The sequence below is a fragment of the Oncorhynchus mykiss genome, chromosome 8 (genome assembly GCF_013265735.2).
Source record: "Oncorhynchus mykiss isolate Arlee chromosome 8, USDA_OmykA_1.1, whole genome shotgun sequence".
In the NCBI taxonomy this organism is placed as follows: Eukaryota; Metazoa; Chordata; class Actinopteri; order Salmoniformes; family Salmonidae; genus Oncorhynchus; species Oncorhynchus mykiss.
The window spans coordinates 80,595,915-80,615,914 of NC_048572.1; the positions used below are offsets into that span (position 1 = coordinate 80,595,915).

Below are 20,000 nucleotides of genomic sequence, written 5' to 3' on the forward strand. Positions count from 1 at the left end.
TTTATCCCAACTGAATCAGAGAGGTGCGGGAGGCTGCCATATTAGACTTCGACGTCTTCGGCGCCCAGGGAACAACGACAGATTTTTACATTGTCAGCTCAGGGATTCAATCCAGCAACCTTTTGGTTACTGGCCCAACGCTCTAACCACTAGCCTACCTGCTGCCCCTGAAGTATTCTATATTACAGTATACTGTTGAAGTATTCTATATGTTAGTATACTGCTGAAGTATTTTATGTGACGGTATACTGTTGAAGTGTTCTATATGACAGTATACTGTTGAAGTGTTCTATATGACAGTATACTGCTGAAATATTTTATATGTTAGTATACTGTTGAAGTATTCTATATGTTAGTACACTGTTGAAGTATTCTATGTGACAGTATACTGCTGAAGTGTTCTATATGACAGTATACTGCTGAAGTATTCTATATGACAGTATAATGTTGAAGAGTTCTATATGACAGTATACTGCTGAAGTATATGACACGGAATGAGAAATGTGAAATGACAGCAGGTTCCCCACAGGGCTCAGTGTATGTGTATTTAGAGCCATCCATCATTCCTTCTGACCAGTTTCCCAGTCCCTGCCGATGAAAAACATCCCCACAGCATGATGCTGCCACCACCATTCTTCACTGTGGGGATGGTGTTCTCGGGGTGATGAGAGGTGTTGGGTTTGCGCCAGACATAGCTTTTTCTTTGATGGCCAAAAAGCTACATTTTAGTATCATCTGACCAGAGTACCTTCTTTCATGTGTTTGGGGAGTCTCCCACATGCCTTTTGGGGAACACCACGGCTTAAAGTGGTCCTATGGACAGATACTCCAATCTCCGCTGTGGAGCTTTGCAGCTCCTTCAGGGTTAACTTTGGTCTATTTGCTGCCTCTCTGATTATTGTCCTCCTTGCCTGGTCTGTGAGTTTTGCTGGGCGGCCCTCTCTTGGCAGGTTTGTTGTGGTGCCATATTCTTTCCATTTTTTTAATCTGAGGTAAATATGTGTCTCTAGTATGGTCATACATTTGTCAGGAGGTTATGAAGTGCAGCTCAGCTTCCACCTCAATTTGTGGGCAGTGTGCACATAGCCAATCTTCTCTTGAGAGTCTGGTCTGTCTACAGCGGCCTTTCTCAATAGCAAGGCTATGCTCACTGAGTCTGTACATAGTCAAAGCTTTCCTTAAGTTTGGGTCTCTCTTTCTCTCGCTTCACAGGGAAAAGTCTCAGAGCCGAAAAGCAAGAAGCTTCAGGTGATGATAATGGTTTGGTTCCTGGACTCGGGGGTTTGTGATGGGGGGTGGTTACGGTCTCTCTTGCTCTCTCTCTCTCTCTCTCTCTCTCTCACAGTGTGAATGCACACACACACACACACACACACACACACACACACACACACACACACACACACACACACACACACACACACACACACACACACACACACACACACAGCTGTGAAAGGTCACTGTCCAAGTACACAACAGAAAGAGAGTAGCGTGCCCATCTGCAATGCAGTACTTGGCAACCGAGCATGACCGTTACAAAATCGCCATGTCAACTGCGTTAGTTATGCTGGTGGAGTATGGGAAATTGAGTCCTGAGTTCCAAATTCCTGGGGCAACTGTCTCTGTAATATCACACCATGTCACTTGGTTCACTAAGCTTGTAGCATCCCAATCTTCACTTTTTAGATTCCATTGCAGATACAAGTGGTCATTTCAGAGAGACTTGTTAGAAATGAGGCAGTCTAGTAGTTTTTTTGTGTGAAACTGGTATAACTCTTCCTTATAAAGATGTAGAATCATTAAGTCTGGAAGAGACTGTCTCCAATGATGATAGCCACAGCTTGTTTCAATTAAAATAAAATCTCCATGACAACTGTGAATTAATCTAATAGCGTATTATCACGTTATGGTTCCATCGCTCTATCTGCTCTCTCTGCTCTCTCTCTCTCGCTGCTCTCTCTCTCTTCTACCGCTTCTCTATCTGCTCTCTCTCTGCTCCCTCTTCTCATTTCAATTTCAATTTAAGGGGCTTTATTGGCATGGGAAACACATGTTAACATTGCCAAATCAAGTTAAATAAATAAACAAAAGTGAAATTAACAGCAAAAAAAGAACAGTAAACATGACTCTTTCAAAAGTTCCAAGAGAATAAAGACATTAAAAATGTCATATTATGTATATATACAGTGTTGTAGACTACTTGCCAGGGAAGCAAGTAGCCTCGTGGTTAGAGGGTAGGAATAGTAACTGAAAGGTTGCAAAATCAATTCCCCCAGCTGTCGTTCTTCCCCTGAACAAGGCTGTTATCAAATCAAATTTTATTTGTCACATACACATGGTTAGCAGATGTTAATGCGAGTGTAGCGAAATGATTGTGGTTCTAGTTCCGACCATGCAGTAATAACAAGTAATCTAACAATTTCACAACACCTTATACACACAAGTGTAAAGGAATGAATAAGAATATGTACATAAAAATATATATGGATGAGCGATGGCCTGAACGACGTGGGCAAGATGCAGTAGATGGTATAGAGTACAGTATATGAGTAGTGAAGGGTATGTAAACATTATATAAAGTGGCATTATATAAAGTAACTAGTGATACATTTATTACATCCAATTTTTAATTATTTAAGTGGCTAGAGATTGAGTCAGTATGTTGGCAGCAGCAACTCAATGTTAGTGATGTCTGTTTAACAGTCTGATGGCCTTGAGATAGAAGCTGTTTTTCAGTCTCTCGGTCCCAGCTTTGATGTACCTGTACTGACCTCGCCTTCTGGATGATACCAGGATGAACAGGCAGTGGCTTGGGTGGTTGTTATCCTTGATGATCTTTATGGTCTTCCTGTGATATCGGGTGGTGTAGGTGTCCTAGAGGGCAGGTAGTTTGCCCCCGGTGATGCGCTGTGCAGACCTCACTACCCTCTGGAGAGCCTTACGGTTGTGGGCGGGGCAGTTGCTGTACCAGGTGGTGATACAGCCCGACAGGATGCTCTCGATTGTGCATCTGTAAATGTTTGTGAGTATTTTTGGTGATAAGCCGAATTTCTTCAGCCTCGTGAGGTTGAAGAGGCGCTGCTGCGCCTTCTTCACCATGCTGTCTGTGTGGGTGGACCAATTCAGTTTGTCCGTGATGTGTACGCCGAGAAACTTAAAACTTTCCACCTTCTCCACTACTGTTCCATCGATGTGGATAGGGGGGTGCACCCTCTGCTGTTTCCTGAAGTCCACGATCATCTCCTTTGTTTTATTAACGTTAAGTGTGATGTTATTTTCCTGACACCACACTCCGAGGGCCCTCACTTCCTCCCTGTAGGCTGTCTTGTCATTGTTGGTAATCAAGCCTACCACTGTAGTGTCGTCTACAAACTTGATGATTGAGTTGGAGGCGTGCATGGCCACGCAGTCATGGATGAACAGGGAGTACAGGAGAGGCCTGAGAACGCAGCCTTGTGGGGCCCCAGTGTTGAGGATCAGCAGGGTGGAGATGTTGTTTCCTACCCTCATCACCTGGGGGCAGACCGTCAGGAAGTCCAGGACGCAGTTGCACAGGGCGGGGTCGAGACCCAGGGTCTCAAGCTTAATGATGAGTTTGGAGGGTACTATGGTGTTAAATGCTGAGCTGCAGTCGATGAACAGCAAGTATTCTTACATAGGTATTCCTCTTGTCCAGGTGGGTTAGGGCAGTGTGATTGCGATTGCATCATCTGTGGACCTATTGGGGTGGTAAGCAAATTGGAGTGGGTCTAGGGTTTCAGGTAGGGTGGAGGTGATAGGATCCTTGACTAATCTCTCAAAGCACTTCATGATGACGGAGGTGAGTGCTAAGGGGCGATAGTCATTTAGCTCAGTTACCTTAGCTTTCTTGGGAACTGGAACAATGGTGGCTGTCTTGAAGCATGTGGGAACAGCAGACTGGGATAAGGATTGATGCGCAGGCTCTGAGGACACGGCTAGGGATGCCGTCTGGGCCGGCAGCCTTGCGAGGGTTGACACGTTTAAATGCTTTACTCATGTTGGCTGTGGTGAAGGAGAGCCCACAGGTTTTGGAGCGGGCTTTGTCGTTGGCACTGTATTGACCTCAAAGCGAGCAAAGAAGTTGTTTAGTTTGTCTGGGAACAGGACATCGTGGTCTGCGACGGGGCTGGTTTTCTTTTTGTAGTCCGTGATTGACTGTAGACCCTGCCACATACCTCTCGTGCCCGAGCGGTTGAGTTGCAACTCTACTTTGTCTCTATACTGACGCTTAGCTTGTTTGATTGCCTTGCGGAGGGAATAGCTACACTGTTTGTAATCAGTCATGTTACCAGTCGACTTGCCATGATTAAAAGCAGTGGTTCGTGCTTTCAGTTTTGAACGAATGCTGCCATCATTTCACGGTTTCTGGTTGGGGAAGGTTTTAATAGTTGCTGTGGGTGTAACCGATGTGAAATGGTTAGCGGTGGTGCGCTAATAGCGTTTCAATCGGTGACGTCACTTGCTCTGAGACCTTGAAGTTGTGGTTCCCCTTGCTCTGCAAGGGATGTGGCTTTTGTGGAGCGATGGGTAATGATGCTTCGTGGATGACTGTTGTTGATGTGTGCAGAGGGTCCCTGGATCGAGCCTGGGTAGGGGCGTACGGACTAAAGTTATACTGTTACATGGGTACAACATCACCGATGCACTTGCTAATAAACTCGCGGAGCTGGTATGTACCGCACCGGGCTATGCACCCGCATTGGGACATATCGTCCCATGTCCATTCCTCTTTGCGCTGCTGTTGCTGTTGCCCGTTACTACGCCGCTTGGTCCTGTTGTGGTGGGTGATTCTGTAACGGGGTTCTTCCGTCGAAGGAGAGGCGGACCAATACGCAGCGTGGTTGAAGTTCATGTTTTTTTAATAAGGGAAACTATACATGAACAAACTACAAAACAATAAATGTGAAAACCCGAAACCAGTCCCGTGTGGTACAAACACTGACACAGGAGACAATCACCCACAAAACCCAACACCAAACAGGCTACCTAAATATGGTTCCCAATCAGAGACAATGACTAACACCTGCCTCTGATTAAGAACCATATCAGGCCAAACACAGAAACAGACAAACTAGACACACAACATAGAATGCCCACTCAGATCACACCCTGACCAAACAAAACATAGAAACAGACAAAGCAAACTATGGTCATGGTGTGACAGCAGGGCTTTGTATGCTTCGAGGAAGTTAGAGCAACAATGGTCCAGGATTTTTTCCACCTGGGTAGCGCATTCGATATGCTGATAAAATTTAGGGAGTCTTGTTTTCAGATTAGCCTTGTTAATATCCCCAGCTACAATGAATGCAGCCTCAGGATATGTGGTTTCCAGTTTACATAGAGTCCAATGAAGTTAATTTAGGGCCATTGATGTGTCTGCTTGGGGGGGATATATAAGGCTGTGATTATAATCGTTGATAATTCTCTTGGTAGATAACGAGGTCGACATTTGATTGTAATGAATTCTAGGTCAGTTGAGCAAAAGGATTTGAGTTCCTGTATGTTGTTATGATCACACCACGTCTCATTAATCAAAGAGATTGTTTCTGTCGGCACGATGCGTGAAGAAACCAGGTGACTGTACCGACTCTGATAGTGTGTCTCGAGTGAGCAACGTTTCCGTGAAATGAAGAACATTACAATATCTGATGTCACTTGCTCGGATTTCGTCAACCTTGTTGAGACTCGACGTTGGCGAGTAGTAAACTCGGGAGGGGTGCGCAATGTGCACGTCCGTTGTTTTGGGTCGCCAGCTGGGATCCAATCCATTGTCCTGGGTGGTGGTCCAAACAGAGGATCCCCTATGGGAAAGTCGTATTCCTGGTGGTAATGTTGGTAAGTTGACGTTATTCTTATATCCAATAGTTCCTCCCAGCTGTATGTTTTAAAACTTAAGATTTCCTTGGGTAAAGGGCCAAGTGTAGTAGAATAAAACTAATTGAGAACTTGGTTGATCACTCAACACTAGCAGTTTTCAAAAAAAGATACAAATCAATTATCCCAAACATGTAGAAATAAATATTGTCTTTTCATTCCTGGGTGGCGCAGTGGTCTAGGGCACTGCATCGCAACGCTAGCTGTGCCACCAGAGACTCTGGGTTCGCGCCCAGAGTCCGTGGGGCGACGCACAATTGGCCTAGTGTCATCCGCGTTAGGGAGGGTTTGGTCGGTATCCTTGTCTCATCACGCACCAGCGACTCCTGTGGCGGGCCGGGCGTAGTGCACGCTAACCAAGGTCGCTAGGTCCTCTGACACATTGGTGTGACTGGCTTCCGGGTTGGATGCGCGCTGTGTTAAGAAGCAGTGCAGCTTGGTTGGGTTGTGTGTCGGAGGACGCATGGCTTTCGACCTTCGTCTCTCCCGAGCCCGTACGGGAGTTGTAGCGATGAGACAAGATAGTAATTACTAACAATTAGATACCACAAAAAAGGGGGTAAGAAACAAATTACTGCGTAGTTTCCTGAGAACGCAAAGAGGCGGCCATCATTGAAAATAAGAATTTGTTCTTAACTGACTTGTAATAGTGTGCAAATAGTTAAGGTACAAAAGGGTGTTATGACGTTGACCTGGGGTTTATGACAGTCATAAATACCTCTTCCCCCCTTTTTCTTCTCTCTACCCTACTGATGTTACATTTGCAAACCTTGGTTAACATAGAGATTCTGGGAACATCAGAAGGTGGGGGGAAATTAACTATATTCTGGTAATCCGACCAATTGAACATACGCGGTGGTACTTAATGAATATGATGTCAGTTCGGTTGTCATCTGAGACATTCTCATCAATGATAAGATGACATAAACTCCACAGTGGAAAGTCTACACAGCAGAGTTATCGGAATCACATGGAATTGTTGTTCAATTTAAATTTTTGAATATGAAATTATTCGTGATGGGATGAAATGTGATTTTAGCTTCTAAAATGTGAGAATTGGGTTTTTGTAAGGTTAGGGCTCTGCTCAATCAGTGCCCCCGCCTGTGAAGAGACATGGGTTATAAAACTTTTCAAACACACCCTCCTCTCCCTTCCTATTTAAAGCCTTGATGAAAATGTAACCTCCTGTTCCGAGGACATGAGGACGACGGTCCGATGTCGAAATGGTTCAAATAATACAGAACGAAGCCAACATCAGCGTGAGCTTTGGTTGCGAATGGTATGAACTTTGAACTCTTATTCACTACAGAAGTGATATCTCCTAGCCGTTGAGTTAGCAACAGCAGATGCAAACGAGGGTTAGGAAGGAACAGACAGAGTATCCCGTCTATCACACAACGACGTTACTACAACGTATTCAATTGACCACCAGAGACATTCTTCAAAGGACAAAGGACTCGGTTTGGCAACACGGCCTTCCATCTACCACCAACATACTGAAGTGCAGCTCAGAGTAAATATTTATTGCATTTTCCTTTTCCAAATGGGCGGTAATTTAGAATGCATAAAATACTGTATTTACGATAGCACAGCTTCTTCCTTTGGTTCTCAGTCTTCCCGCTCTTTCACTCAAACCCAGCCCCTTTTCTTTTGTGTAACAAGCTGTCATATCTGTTCCGCCCGCTAGGGACGTTTTCCTTTATGACGTAATTTGTAATCAAGTTATGATTAATTATGTGTATGTGTAATTCTGTGCGATTAGTTAGGTATTTAGTAAATAAATAATTAAACCCAATTTTGTATTGCTGATTCAACTTGTTAGCCAGGGTTCGTGCAGATAACCAAGAATTTACAACTTTCAGATGAGACTGAATTAAGATGACAATTAATATTGACTGCTATTGATGTAAAATATTACTAGGTCTTTAAGAGTTTATTCGGAAGATAACAGCTCTATAAATATTATTTTGTGGTGCTCCGACTCTCCAGTTAATTACATTTACATGATTAGCTCAATTAGGTAATATTACTTACGGATAAATTATTTTATAGAATAGCATGTCATCACTTAATCCGGCATAGCCAAAGACACGACAAGGGAAAATAAATAAATATGGGTTGTATTTACAGGGATGTTTGTTCTTCACTGGTTGCCCTTTTCTTGTGGCAACAGGTCACAAATCTTGCTGCTGTGATGGCACACTGTGGTATTTCACCCAGTAGATATGGGAGTTTATCAAAATTGCATTTGTTTTCGAGGTTCAGGAAGTGCAGTTCAGTTTCCACCTCATTTTGTGGGCAGTGTGCACATAGCCTGTCTTCTCTTGAGAGCCAGGTCTGCCTTCAGCGGCCTTTCTCAATAGCAAGGCTATGCTCACAGAGTCTGTACATAGTGTCACGAACCGGCTCAAAGTTCGTAACAAAAAGGGAGACAACATGGAGATAAGGAATAACAAAATATACTTATTAACGAAAGTAAACTAAATACAATTAACAATGGTGTGGGTGTAGTCAGTAATCAGTAGTGGTTGTGTGCTTGTGATAATGAGGGGTGTTGAAAGGTGCCACCGCAAAAAAACATAAACAACCACAAAAATGCCACAACCAAAATCTATCGGTATCTGCATGGAGAGGGTCTCCTCAATGAATGGGGAAGTGGTGCATTTATCCTAACGGTGGTGCATTTATTGCTAACGACCCTCACAGCTCCGCCCACCGACATCCTATTACATCCTATTAAGGAAAACAAGAGCAAAGAGAAAGAATTTGGCAGACGTAGTGGGAGGGTCGTCACAATAGTCAAAGATTTCCTTCGTTTTGGGTCAGTCACAGTGGTCAGGAATTCTGCCACTGTGTACTTTCTGTTTAGGGCCAAATAGCATTTGAGTTTGCTCTGTTTTTTGATAAATTCATTCCAATGTGTCAAGTAATTAACTTTCTGTCTTCTCATAATTTGGTTGGGTCTAATTGTTTTGCTGTCCTGGGGTTCTATGGGGTCTGTTTGTGTTTGTGAACAGAGCCCCAGGACCAGCTTGCTTAGGGGGCTCTTCTCCAGGTTTATTTCTCTGTAGGTGATGACTTGTTCTGGAAGGTTAGGGAATTGCTTCCTTTTAGGTGGTAGTAGAATATAACATCTCTTTTCTGGATTTTGATAATTAGCGGGTATCGGCCTAATTCTGCTATGCATGCATTATTTGGTCTCTCTCTTCTCTTTTCTCTCTGCTCTCTCTATTCTCTCTCTTCTCTCTGCTCTCTCTCTGCTCTCTTTGCTCTATGTTCTCTCTCTTCTCTCTGCTCTCTCTTTCTTCTCTCTCTCTTCTCTCTGCTCTCTCTTTCTTCTCTATCTTCTCTCTCAGCTCTCTTTGCTCTATGTTCTCTCTCTTCTCTCTGTTCTCTCTGCTCTCTCTCTTCTCTCTCTTCTCTCTGTTCTTTCTTCACTCTCTCGGCTCTCTTTGCTCTATGTTCTATCTCTTCTCTCTCTTCTCTCTGCTCTCTCTTCTCTCTCTGCTCTCTCCTCTCTTTCTTCTCTCTGTTCTCTCTCATCTCTCTCTTCTCTCTGTTCTCTCTGCTCTCTCTCTTCTCTCTGTTCCCCCTCTTTTCTCTTCTCTCTCTCTGCAGCCACACTTATTCAGGATTAGGCCTTCAGATGTTTACCAATGTGGCATGAGAGGCAGACCATGAGGTCCAGACACACACACACACACACACACACACACACACATTCACACACACAATCCGCAGAGAAAAATGTAGTGTTCAGCACAAAGAATGTTAAAATCACAGATTTAGCCTCAGACGTCTGTTCCCTTACATAAATAAAGATTGTTAGTCAGATTTTATCTTCAGGCCTAAGAGTTTCCAGTCAATGATAAGAACAGAAAGAAACCTCCACTGTGTAGTTAAATACAGAGAGAGAGGAAGAGGGAGAGAGAGAGAAAGAGAGTGAGGGAGGAATCTGAGAGAGAGAGAGAGAGAGAGAGAGAGAGAGAGAGAGGGGCAGATGGAAAGAGAGAGACAGAGGGAGGAGTCTGAGAGAGAGAGAGAGCGAGAGAGAGAGAGAGAGAGAGAGAAAATGAAAAGAGAGAGAAAGGGGGAGGAGTCTGAGAGATAGAGAGGAGAGAGCATGATAGAGAGAGAGGAGAGAGAGAGAAGAGAGAGACAGAGAGAGACAGAGAGAGGGGAGAGAAGAGAGAGAGAGAGAGGCCAAACCACGACCAACAACATTGGACACTCTATGGAACAAAAAGCCTTCACTATATTATCATGGAATATCCAAGGCCTGAGGTCATCTGCCTTTGGCCTAAAGAGCAGAAACCCGGACTTCACCAAAGAAATCGGTAATACAGACATTGTCATCCTGCAAGAAACCTGGTATAGAGGAGACGGACCCACTGGTTGCCCTCTAGGTTACAGAGAGCTGGTAGTCCCATCCACCAAACTACCAGGTGTGAAACAGGGAAGGGACTCAGGGGGTATGCTAATTTGGTATAGAGCAGACCTAACTCACTCCATTAAATTAATCAAAACAGGAACATTTTACATTTGGCTAGAAATTCAAAAGGAAATTATCCTAACAGAGAAAAATGTCCTCCTGTGTGCTACCTATATCCCCCCACTAGAATCCCCATATTTTAATGAAGACAGCTTCTCCATCCTGGAGGGGGAAATCAATCATTTCCAGGCCCAGGGACATGTACTAGTCTGTGGCGACCTAAATGCCAGAACCGGACAAGAACCTGACACCCTAAGCACACAGGGGGACAAACACCTGCCTGGAGGTGACAGCATTCCCTCCCACATATGCCCCCCTAGGCACAACTATGACAACATAACCAACAAAAACGGGTCACAACTCCTGCAGCTCTGTCGCACGCTGGGTATGTACATAGTCAACGGTAGGCTTCGAGGGGACTCCTATGGTAGGTACACCTATAGCTCATCTCTTGGCAGTAGTACTGTAGACTACTTTATCACCGACCTCAACCCAGAGTCTCTCAGAGCGTTCACAGTCAGCCCACTGACACCCCTATCAGACCACAGCAAAATCACAGTCTACTTAAACAGAGCAATAATCAATCATGAGGCATCAAAGCCAAAGGAACTGAGTAACATTAAGAAATGCTATAGATGGAAGGAATGCAGTTTGGAAACCTACCAAAAAACAATTAGGCAACAACAAATTCAATCCCTTTTAGACAATTTCCTGGGTAAAACGTTCCGCTGTAATAGTGAAGGTGTAAACTTGGCAGTAGAAAATCTTAACAGTATATTTGACCTCTCAGCTTCCCTATCAAATCTAAAAATCTCAAATAGAAAACCGAAGAAAATTAACAATAATGACAAATGGTTTGATGAAGAATGCAAAAATCTAAGAAAGAAATTGAGAAACCTGTCCAACCAAAAACATAGAGACCCGGAAAACCTGAGTCTACGCCTTCACTATGGTGAATCACTAAAACAATACAGAAATACACTACGGAAAAAGAAGGAACAGCATGTCAGAAATCAGCTCAATGCAATTGAAGAATCCATAGACTCTAACCACTTCTGGGAAAATTGGAAAACACTAAACAAACAACAACAAGAAGAATTATCTATCCAAAATGGAGATGTATGGGTAAACCACTTCTCCAATCTTTTTGGCTCTATAACAAAGAATAAAGAGCAAAAACATATACATGATCAAATACAGATCTTAGAATCATCTATTAAAGACTACCAGAACCCACTGGATTATCCAATTACATTGAATGAGTTACAGGACAAAATAAAAACCCTCCAACCCAAAAAGGCCTGTGGTGTTGATGGTATCCTCAATGAAATGATCAAATATACAGACAACAAATTCCAATTGGCTATACTAAAACTCTTTAACATCATACTTAGCTCTGGCATCTTCCCCAATATTTGGAACCAAGGACTGATCACCCCAATCCACAAAAGTGGAGACAAATTTGACCCCAATAACTACCGTGGAATATGTGTCAACAGTAACCTTGGGAAAATCCTCTGCATTATTATTAACAGCAGACTCGTACATTTCCTCAATGAAAACAATGTACTGAGCAAATGTCAAATTGGCTTTTTACCAAATTACCGTACAACAGACCATGTATTCACCCTGCACACCCTAATTGACAACCAAACAAACCAAAACAAAGGCAAAGTCTTCTCATGCTTTGTTGATTTCAAAAAAGCCTTCGACTCAATCTGGCATGAGGGTCTGCTATACAAACTGATGGAAAGTGGTGTTGGGGGTAAAACATACGACATTATAAAATCCATGTACACAAACAACAAGTGTGCGGTTAAAATTGACAAAAAACACACACATTTCTTCACACAGGGTCGTGGGGTTAGACAGGGATGCAGTTTAAGCCCCACCCTCTTCAACATATATATCAACGAATTGGCGCGGGCACTAGAAAAGTCTGCAGCACCCGGCCTCCCCCTGCTAGAATCCGAAGTCAAATGTCTGCTGTTTGCCGATGATCTGGTGCTTCTGTCACCAACCAAGGAGGGCCTACAGCAGCACCTAGATCTTATGCACAGATTCTGTCAGACCTGGGCCCTGACAGTAAATCTCAGTAAGACCAAAATAATGGTGTTCCAAAAAAGGTCCAGTCACCAGGACCACAAATACAAATTCAATCTAGACACTGTTGCCCTAGAGCACACAAAAAACTATACATACCTTGGCCTAAACATCAGCGCCACAGGTAACTTCCACAAAGCTGTGAACGATCTGAGAGACAAGGCAAGAAGGGCATTCTATGCCATCAAAAGAAACATAAATTTCAACATACCAATTAGGATTTGGCTAAAAATACTTGAATCAGTCATAGAGCCCATTGCCCTTTATGGTTGTGAGGTCTGGGGTCCGCTCACCAACCAAGACTTCACAAAATGGGACAAACACCAAATTGAGACTCTGCACGCAGAATTCTGCAAAAATATCCTCCGTGTACAACGTAGAACACCAAATAATGCATGCAGAGCAGAATTAGGCCGATACCCACTAATTATCAAAATCCAGAAAAGAGCCGTTAAATTCTACAACCACCTAAAAGGAAGTGATTCACAAACCTTCCATAACAAAGCCATCACCTACAGAGAGATGAACCTGGAGAAGAGTCCCCTAAGCAAGCTGGTCCTGGGGCTCTGTTCACAAACACAAACACACCCTACAGAGCCCCAGGACAACAGCACAATTAGACCCAACCAAATCATGAGAAAACAAAAAGATAATTACTTGACACATTGGAAAGAATTAACAAAAAAACAGAGCAAACTAGAATGCTATTTGGCCCTAAACAGAGAGTACACAGCGGCAGAATACCTGACCACTGTGACTGACCCAAAATTAAGGAAAGCTTTGACTATGTACAGACTCAGTGAGCATAGCCTTGCTATTGAGAAAGGCCGCCGTAGGCAGACATGGCTCTCAAGAGAAGACAGGCTATGTGCTCACTGCCCACAAAATGAGGTGGAAACTGAGCTGCACTTCCTAACCTCCTGCCCAATGTATGACCATATTAGAGAGACATATTTCCCTCAGATTACACAGATCCACAAAGAATTCGAAAACAAATCCAAATTTGAAAAACTCCCATATCTACTGGGTGAAATTCCACAGTGTGCCATCACAGCAGCAAGATTTGTGACCTGTTGCCACGAGAAAAGGGCAACCAGTGAAGAACACACACCATTGTAAATACAACCCATATTTATGCTTATTTATTTTATCTTGTGTCCTTTAACCATTTGTACATTGTTAAAACACTGTATATATATATATAATATGACATCTGTAATGTCTTTACTGTTTTGAAACCTCTGTATGTGTAATGTTTACTGTTAATTTTTGTTGTTTTTCACTTTATATTTTCACTTTGTATGTTGTCTACCTCACTTGCTTTGGCAATGTTAACACATGTTTCCCATGCCAATAAAGCCCTTGAATTGAATTGAATTGAATTGAGAGAGAGAGCAGAGAGAGAGGAGAGAGAAGAGAGAGACAGAGAGAGAGAAAGAGACAGAGAGAGAGAGACAGAGAGAGAGACAGAGAGAGAGAGAGAGAGCCCTTTTGCCCTTTATGGTTGTGAGGTCTGGGGTCCGCTCACCAACCAAGACTTCACAAAATGGGACAAACACCAAATTGAGACTGCACGCAGAATTCTGCAAAAATATCCTCCGTGTACAACGTAGAACACCAAATAATGCATGCAGAGCAGAATTAGGCCGATACCCACTAATTTTCAAAATCCAGAAAAGAGCCGTTAAATTCTATAACCACCTAAAAGGAAGCGATTTCCAAACCTTCCATAACAAAGCCATCACCTACAGAGAGATGCACCTGGAGAAGAGTCCCCTAAGCAAGCTGGTCCTGGGGCTCTGTTCACAAACACAAACACACCCTACAGAGCCCCAGGACAGCAGCACAATTAGACCCAACCAAATCATGAGAAAACAAAAAGATAATTACTTGACACATTGGAAAGAATTAACATAAAAACAGAGCAAACTAGAATGCTATTTGGCCCTAAACAGAGAATACACAGCGGCAGAATACCTGACCACTGTGACTGAACCAAAATTAAGGAAAGCATTGACTATGTACAGACTCAGTGAGCATAGCCTTGCTATTGAGAAAGGCCGCCGTAGGCAGACATGGCTCTCAAGAGAAGACAGGCTATGTGCTCACTGCCCACAAAATGAGGTGGAAACTGAGCTGCACTTCCTAACCTCCTGCCCAATGTATGACCATATTAGAGAGACATATTTCCCTCAGATTACACAGATCCACAAAGAATTCGAAAACAAATCCAATTTTGAAAAACTCCCATATCTACTGGGTGAAATTCCACAGTGTGCCATCACAGCAGCAAGATGTGTGACCTGTTGCCACGAGAAAAGGGCAACCAGTGAAGAACACACACCATTGTAAATACAACCCATATTTATGCTTATTTATTTTATCTTGTGTCCTTTAACCATTTGTACATTGTTAAAACACTGTATATATATAATATGACATTTGGATTGTCTTTATTGTTTTGAAACCTCTGTATGTGTAATGTTTACTGTTCATTTTTATTGTTTATTTCACTTTATATGTTCACTTTATATATTATCTACCTCACTTGCTTTGGCAATGTTAACACATGTTTCCCATGACAATAAAGCCCTTGAATTGAATTGAATTGAAATTGAGAGAGAGAGAGAGACAGAGACAGAGAGAGACACAGAGAGAGAGACAGAGACAGAGACAGAAAGAGAGAGAGAGAGAGAGAGAGAGAGAGAGAGAGAGAGACAGAGACAGAGAGAGAGAGAGAAAGAGAGAGAGAGAGACAGACAGAGAGAGAGAGAGAGAGACAGAGAGAGAGAGAGAGAGAGAGAGACAGAGAGAGAGACAGAGAGAGAGACAGAGAGAGAGACAGAGAGAGAGACAGAGAGAGAGACAGAGAGAGAGACAGAGAGAGAGACAGAGAGAGAGACAGAGAGAGAGACAGAGAGAGACAGAGAGAGAGACAGAGAGAGAGAGAGACAGAGAGAGAGAGAGAGTTAACATTTTTGTTACATTCATTCTCTCTCCATCAGTTCCTTGTCTTTCTGTTAAAGATGGGGGCAATAGCTTTGACCTTGATGTTGAGCATCAATGCAAGTCATCTCACTGTGGATCAGTAAACAGACTGTATGAGGCATATTGTATGATCATGTTTAACAGTGACTGTTGTCGTCAGTCAGAACACATTGTCTGACCAGGTGTGGTCCCATGTGGCTCAGTTGGTTAGAGCATGGTGCCTGAGATGTTGGAGTTGTGGGTTCAATTCCCACAGGGGACCAGTTTAAAATAAAAGTATGAAAATGTATTCCCTCACTACTGGAAGTCCCCCTGGATAACAGTGTCTGCAAAATGCCAAAATGAAATGTGTGGGCACCTGCAGCGAGGTCAGCTTCTGGTGTGTTTGATTGGCATCGTACCAGTCTGAACATAACCTCCTAGACAAACTATTAAAGACCCCTGTTATGCAGCCTAAAACTGTTCTGACTTTGTCTTTCTCTTACAAACCACTGAGTATGAGTAGCTGCTATGGGGACGTACGGTAGTGTTGATCAATCCTCCAGTCAAGGCTTTTTAGAGAATTCATATAAACAGGCGAAGTGAAATTGTCCATTTCAATGTTGTTATGGAAACTGGGAAAGAGATGCCATGAATATCATGTATGATCTTATCATGTTTTGCTCCTCTGCATCAAATCAACTCACATTCAATTCATTGTCTCCATTGTGAAAACTGCCCCTTTCACCCTGAGCTCCTGAGTGGCGCAGTGGTCTAAGGCACTGCTGCTCAGTGCTAGAGGCGTCACTACAGATCCTGGTTTGATTCCAGGCTGTCTCACAACTGGCAGTGATTCGGAGTCCCATAGGCCGGCGCACAAGTGGCCCAGCATCGTCCGGTTTAGGGTTTGGCTGGGATAGGCCGTCATAGTAAATAGGAATGTGTTCTTAACTGACTTGCCTAGTTAAATATAGGTTAAATACAACTCACACTCTTTCAGCAGTGATACAATGACCTCACACAAACATCCTACAGTACATCTGCAAATCATTAAGCCTAAATTAGTTATTGTGTAACATCAAATGAGTGGAAATGTTTCATATAAAACCATTATCACTCTTATTCAAGCAATTATTATGTAACTTTTAAGCCTAAGGTTTAGATACTCTAGTAACCACTGAAACTGCATACAGACAGTAATCCTACTTCATGTTGTCATAAGGATGCTGAAATGGTAACATCCACACATCCACGTAAACCTACAACACATATAACTCATGAATAATTACTCTATAAGTCATGAATAAGTTACGATGCTTTATAATGCTGTCCGGACACTAGTAGTTTGTTATATATACTAACAGCAAACATATGCAACATGCATTAAACTCTATATAGCTCTATATTAAGTCATGAATTCCTGCTCTACTTGTGAATAAGGTATCATAACCACATGTACGGGTGCATAATAAACATGTACGGGTGCATAATAAACATGTACGGGTGCATAATGTACATAAACTCACAGCTCTAAAATGCGGTTGATCAAATACAGTTAAGACAATATAACACACTTAATAATTCAATCAATTATTGTTCACGTAAACCTACAACACATATAACTCATGAATAATTACTCTATAAGTCATGAATAAGTTACGATGCTTTATAATGCTGTCCGGACACTAGTAGTTTGTTATATATACTAACAGCAAACATATGCAACATGCATTAAACTCTATATAGCTCTATATTAAGTCATGAATTCCTGCTCTACTTGTGAATAAGGTATCATAACCACATGTACGGGTGCATAATAAACATGTACGGGTGCATAATAAACATGTACGGGTGCATAATGTACATAAACTCACAGCTCTAAAATGCGGTTGATCAAATACAGTTAAGACAATATAACACACTTAATAATTCAATCAATTATTGTTCACACACCTGCAGGTGGATTTAACTCTAACTAAGCGAGCGCAACAACCGTTTTGGGCTAGAAATCACTACACGCTTTTAAACGTTTACAAGTGTATGAGAAACGCTCAATAACTTACTCATAAACACTCTGGCTCATTACTCAATGATCAATAACTCAATGATCAACAACTCAATTAAACACATTCATAGAAGCTGTTATTGCCACTATTACACAACAACAATCAGTTCAGACATCCCTGTACTGCTACGTGACGTCACCGAGGGGTAGAGACACATGTTCAGCTCATTAGCTCACACTCACTGGCTCAGTAGTTTATGCTCTATAGCTCCTTAACTGATGCTTTATACCACATTATAGAGCTACTACAACAGAAAATTGTACACACTTGAATTAGTTAAGCATCAATAATTTAACTAAACATTTATAACACATGAATGAGCTATCCTTACCACTAGCACAACAGTGATCTCTCTACATACCGGTACTTCATGCCAGTGATCTCTCTACATACCGATACTTCATGCCAGTGATCTCTCTACGTACCGGTGCTTCATGCCAGTGATCTCTCTACATACCGGTACTTCATGCCAGTGAGCTTGGCGGTGGACTCCTTAAGGTTGTGCTGGTAGCGGTGGGTCAAGGAGCCCAGGCTGCGGGCGATGAGGGCCACGGTCCGGAAGCGTGCCCGCGCCTGGCTGGCCGTGTTGGGGCTGGTGGCGTTCTGCTTGCTGTGACCTCCATTCCCCGGGGGCCTCAGCCCTCCTCTTCCTCCGTCCTGGTCAGAACATGCAAACGACACCTGCATGGCAGTGGCTGTACTGGCGTTGGTTGTACTGGTGGTAGTAGTGGTGGGCTACTGGGGCTGATTACCCTGTCTTGTTCCAGTGTTTACTGGGCTGTATGTGTCTCTAGTGTCTTGCTCCAGTGTTTACTGGGCTGTATGTGTCTCTAGTGACTTGCTCCAGTCTTTACTGGGCTGTATGTGTCTCTAGTGTCTTGCTCCAGTCTTTACTGGGCTGTATGTGTCTCTAGTGTCTTGCTCCAGTGTTTACTGGGCTGTATGTGTCTCTAGTGTCTTGCTCCAGTCTTTACTAGGCTGTATGTGTCTCTAGTGTCTTGCTCCAGTCTTTACTAGGCTGTATGTGTCTCTAGTGTCTTGCTCCAGTCTTCAGTCAGCTGTATGTGTCTCTAGTGTCTTTGTCTCTCGTGGGCTTTAGTGGTCCTGCACTTCTCGGTTTTGTCTAAAAGTCCTTGGAGGTGCTCTCTGAGTCAGTTCAATGGTGCTCTCTGAGTCAGTCCAATGGTGCTCTCTGAGTCAGTCCGATGGTGCTCTCTGAGTCAGTCCGATGGTGCTCTCTGAGTCAGTCCAATGGTGCTCTCTGAGTCAGTCCGATGGTGCTCACTGAGTCAGTCCGATGGTGCTCTCTGAGTCAGTCCAATGGTGCTCTCTGAGTCAGTCCAATGGTGCTCTTTGAGTCAGTCCGATGGGGCTCTCTGAGTCAGTCCAATGGTGCACTCTGAGTCAGTCCAATGGTGCTCTGTGAGTCAGTTCAATGGTGCTCTCTGAGTCAGTCCAATGGTGCTCTCTGAGTCAGTCCAATGGTGCTCTCTGAGTCAGTCCGATGGTGCTCTCTGAGTCAGTCCAATGGTGCACTCTGAGTCAGTCCAATGGTGCTCTCTGAGTCAGTTCAATGGTGCTCTCTGAGTCAGTCCAATGGTGCTCTCTGAGTCAGTCCAATGGTGCTCTCTGAGTCAGTCCGATGGTGCTCTCTGAGTCAGTCCAATGGTGCTCTCTGAGTCAGTCCAATGGTGCTCTCTGAGTCAGTCCAATGGTGCTCTCTGAGTCAGTCCAATGGTGCTCTCTGAGTCAGTCCGATGGGGCTCTCTGAGTCAGTCCAATGGTGCTCTCTGAGTCAGTCCAATGGTGCTCTCTGAGTCAGTCCAATGGTGCTCTCTGAGTCAGTCCAATGGTGCTCTCTGAGTCAGTCCGATGGGGCTCTCTGAGTCAGTCCAATGGTGCTCTCTGAGTCAGTCCGATGGTGCTCTCTGAGTCAGTCCAATGGTGCTCTCTGAGTCAGTCCAATGGTGCTCTCTGAGTCAGTCCAATGGTGCTCTCTGAGTCAGTCCGATGGTGCTCTCTGAGTCAGTCCAATGGTGCTCTCTGAGTCAGTCCGATGATGCTCTCTGAGTCAGTCCAATGGTGCTCTCTGAGTCAGTCCGATGGTGCTCTCTGAGTCAGTCCACTGTTTGGAAGAGGACCTGTAGTGGATTGTTTTTACTCTTCCGAGATGTCGTCACATTTGTTCTTTCTTCATTCTTGGTGTTGAGTTTGGTTGAATTACTGTTTGAGATTAGAACACAGATTCACTCCTCGTCTCTTGTTGCTGCAATTAACAGCAGTCAAAAGGTGCTGTGAAGAAAATCATACTGCTGAGTGTGTGAGAGAGGAGGGAGACTGAGGGGGAGGACAGCATGGGTGAGAGGAGGTCCACACAGATTAAGCCTACGTGTCCTTGCCTTCTTTTCACTGTGTGTGTGTATGAGAGGATACAGAGGTGTGAGAGGTGTGTCTCTCTCTCTCACTCTCTGTCT

At 43.6% G+C, this 20,000-nt stretch overlaps 1 protein-coding gene across 1 annotated transcript in view; it reads right to left on the reverse strand.

Annotated features, from left to right (window-relative positions):
* Positions 1–20,000, reverse strand: part of kcnab1b (potassium voltage-gated channel, shaker-related subfamily, beta member 1 b) — an 84,367-nt gene that overhangs the window by 64,318 nt on the left and 49 nt on the right. The window contains exon 1 of the mRNA XM_036986436.1: positions 17,984–20,000. This exon is cut by the window's right edge and continues 49 nt beyond it. Within this exon, the coding sequence (XP_036842331.1) occupies positions 17,984–18,213 (230 nt within the window). The 5' untranslated portion in view covers positions 18,214–20,000. The remainder of the gene's footprint in view (positions 1–17,983) is intronic.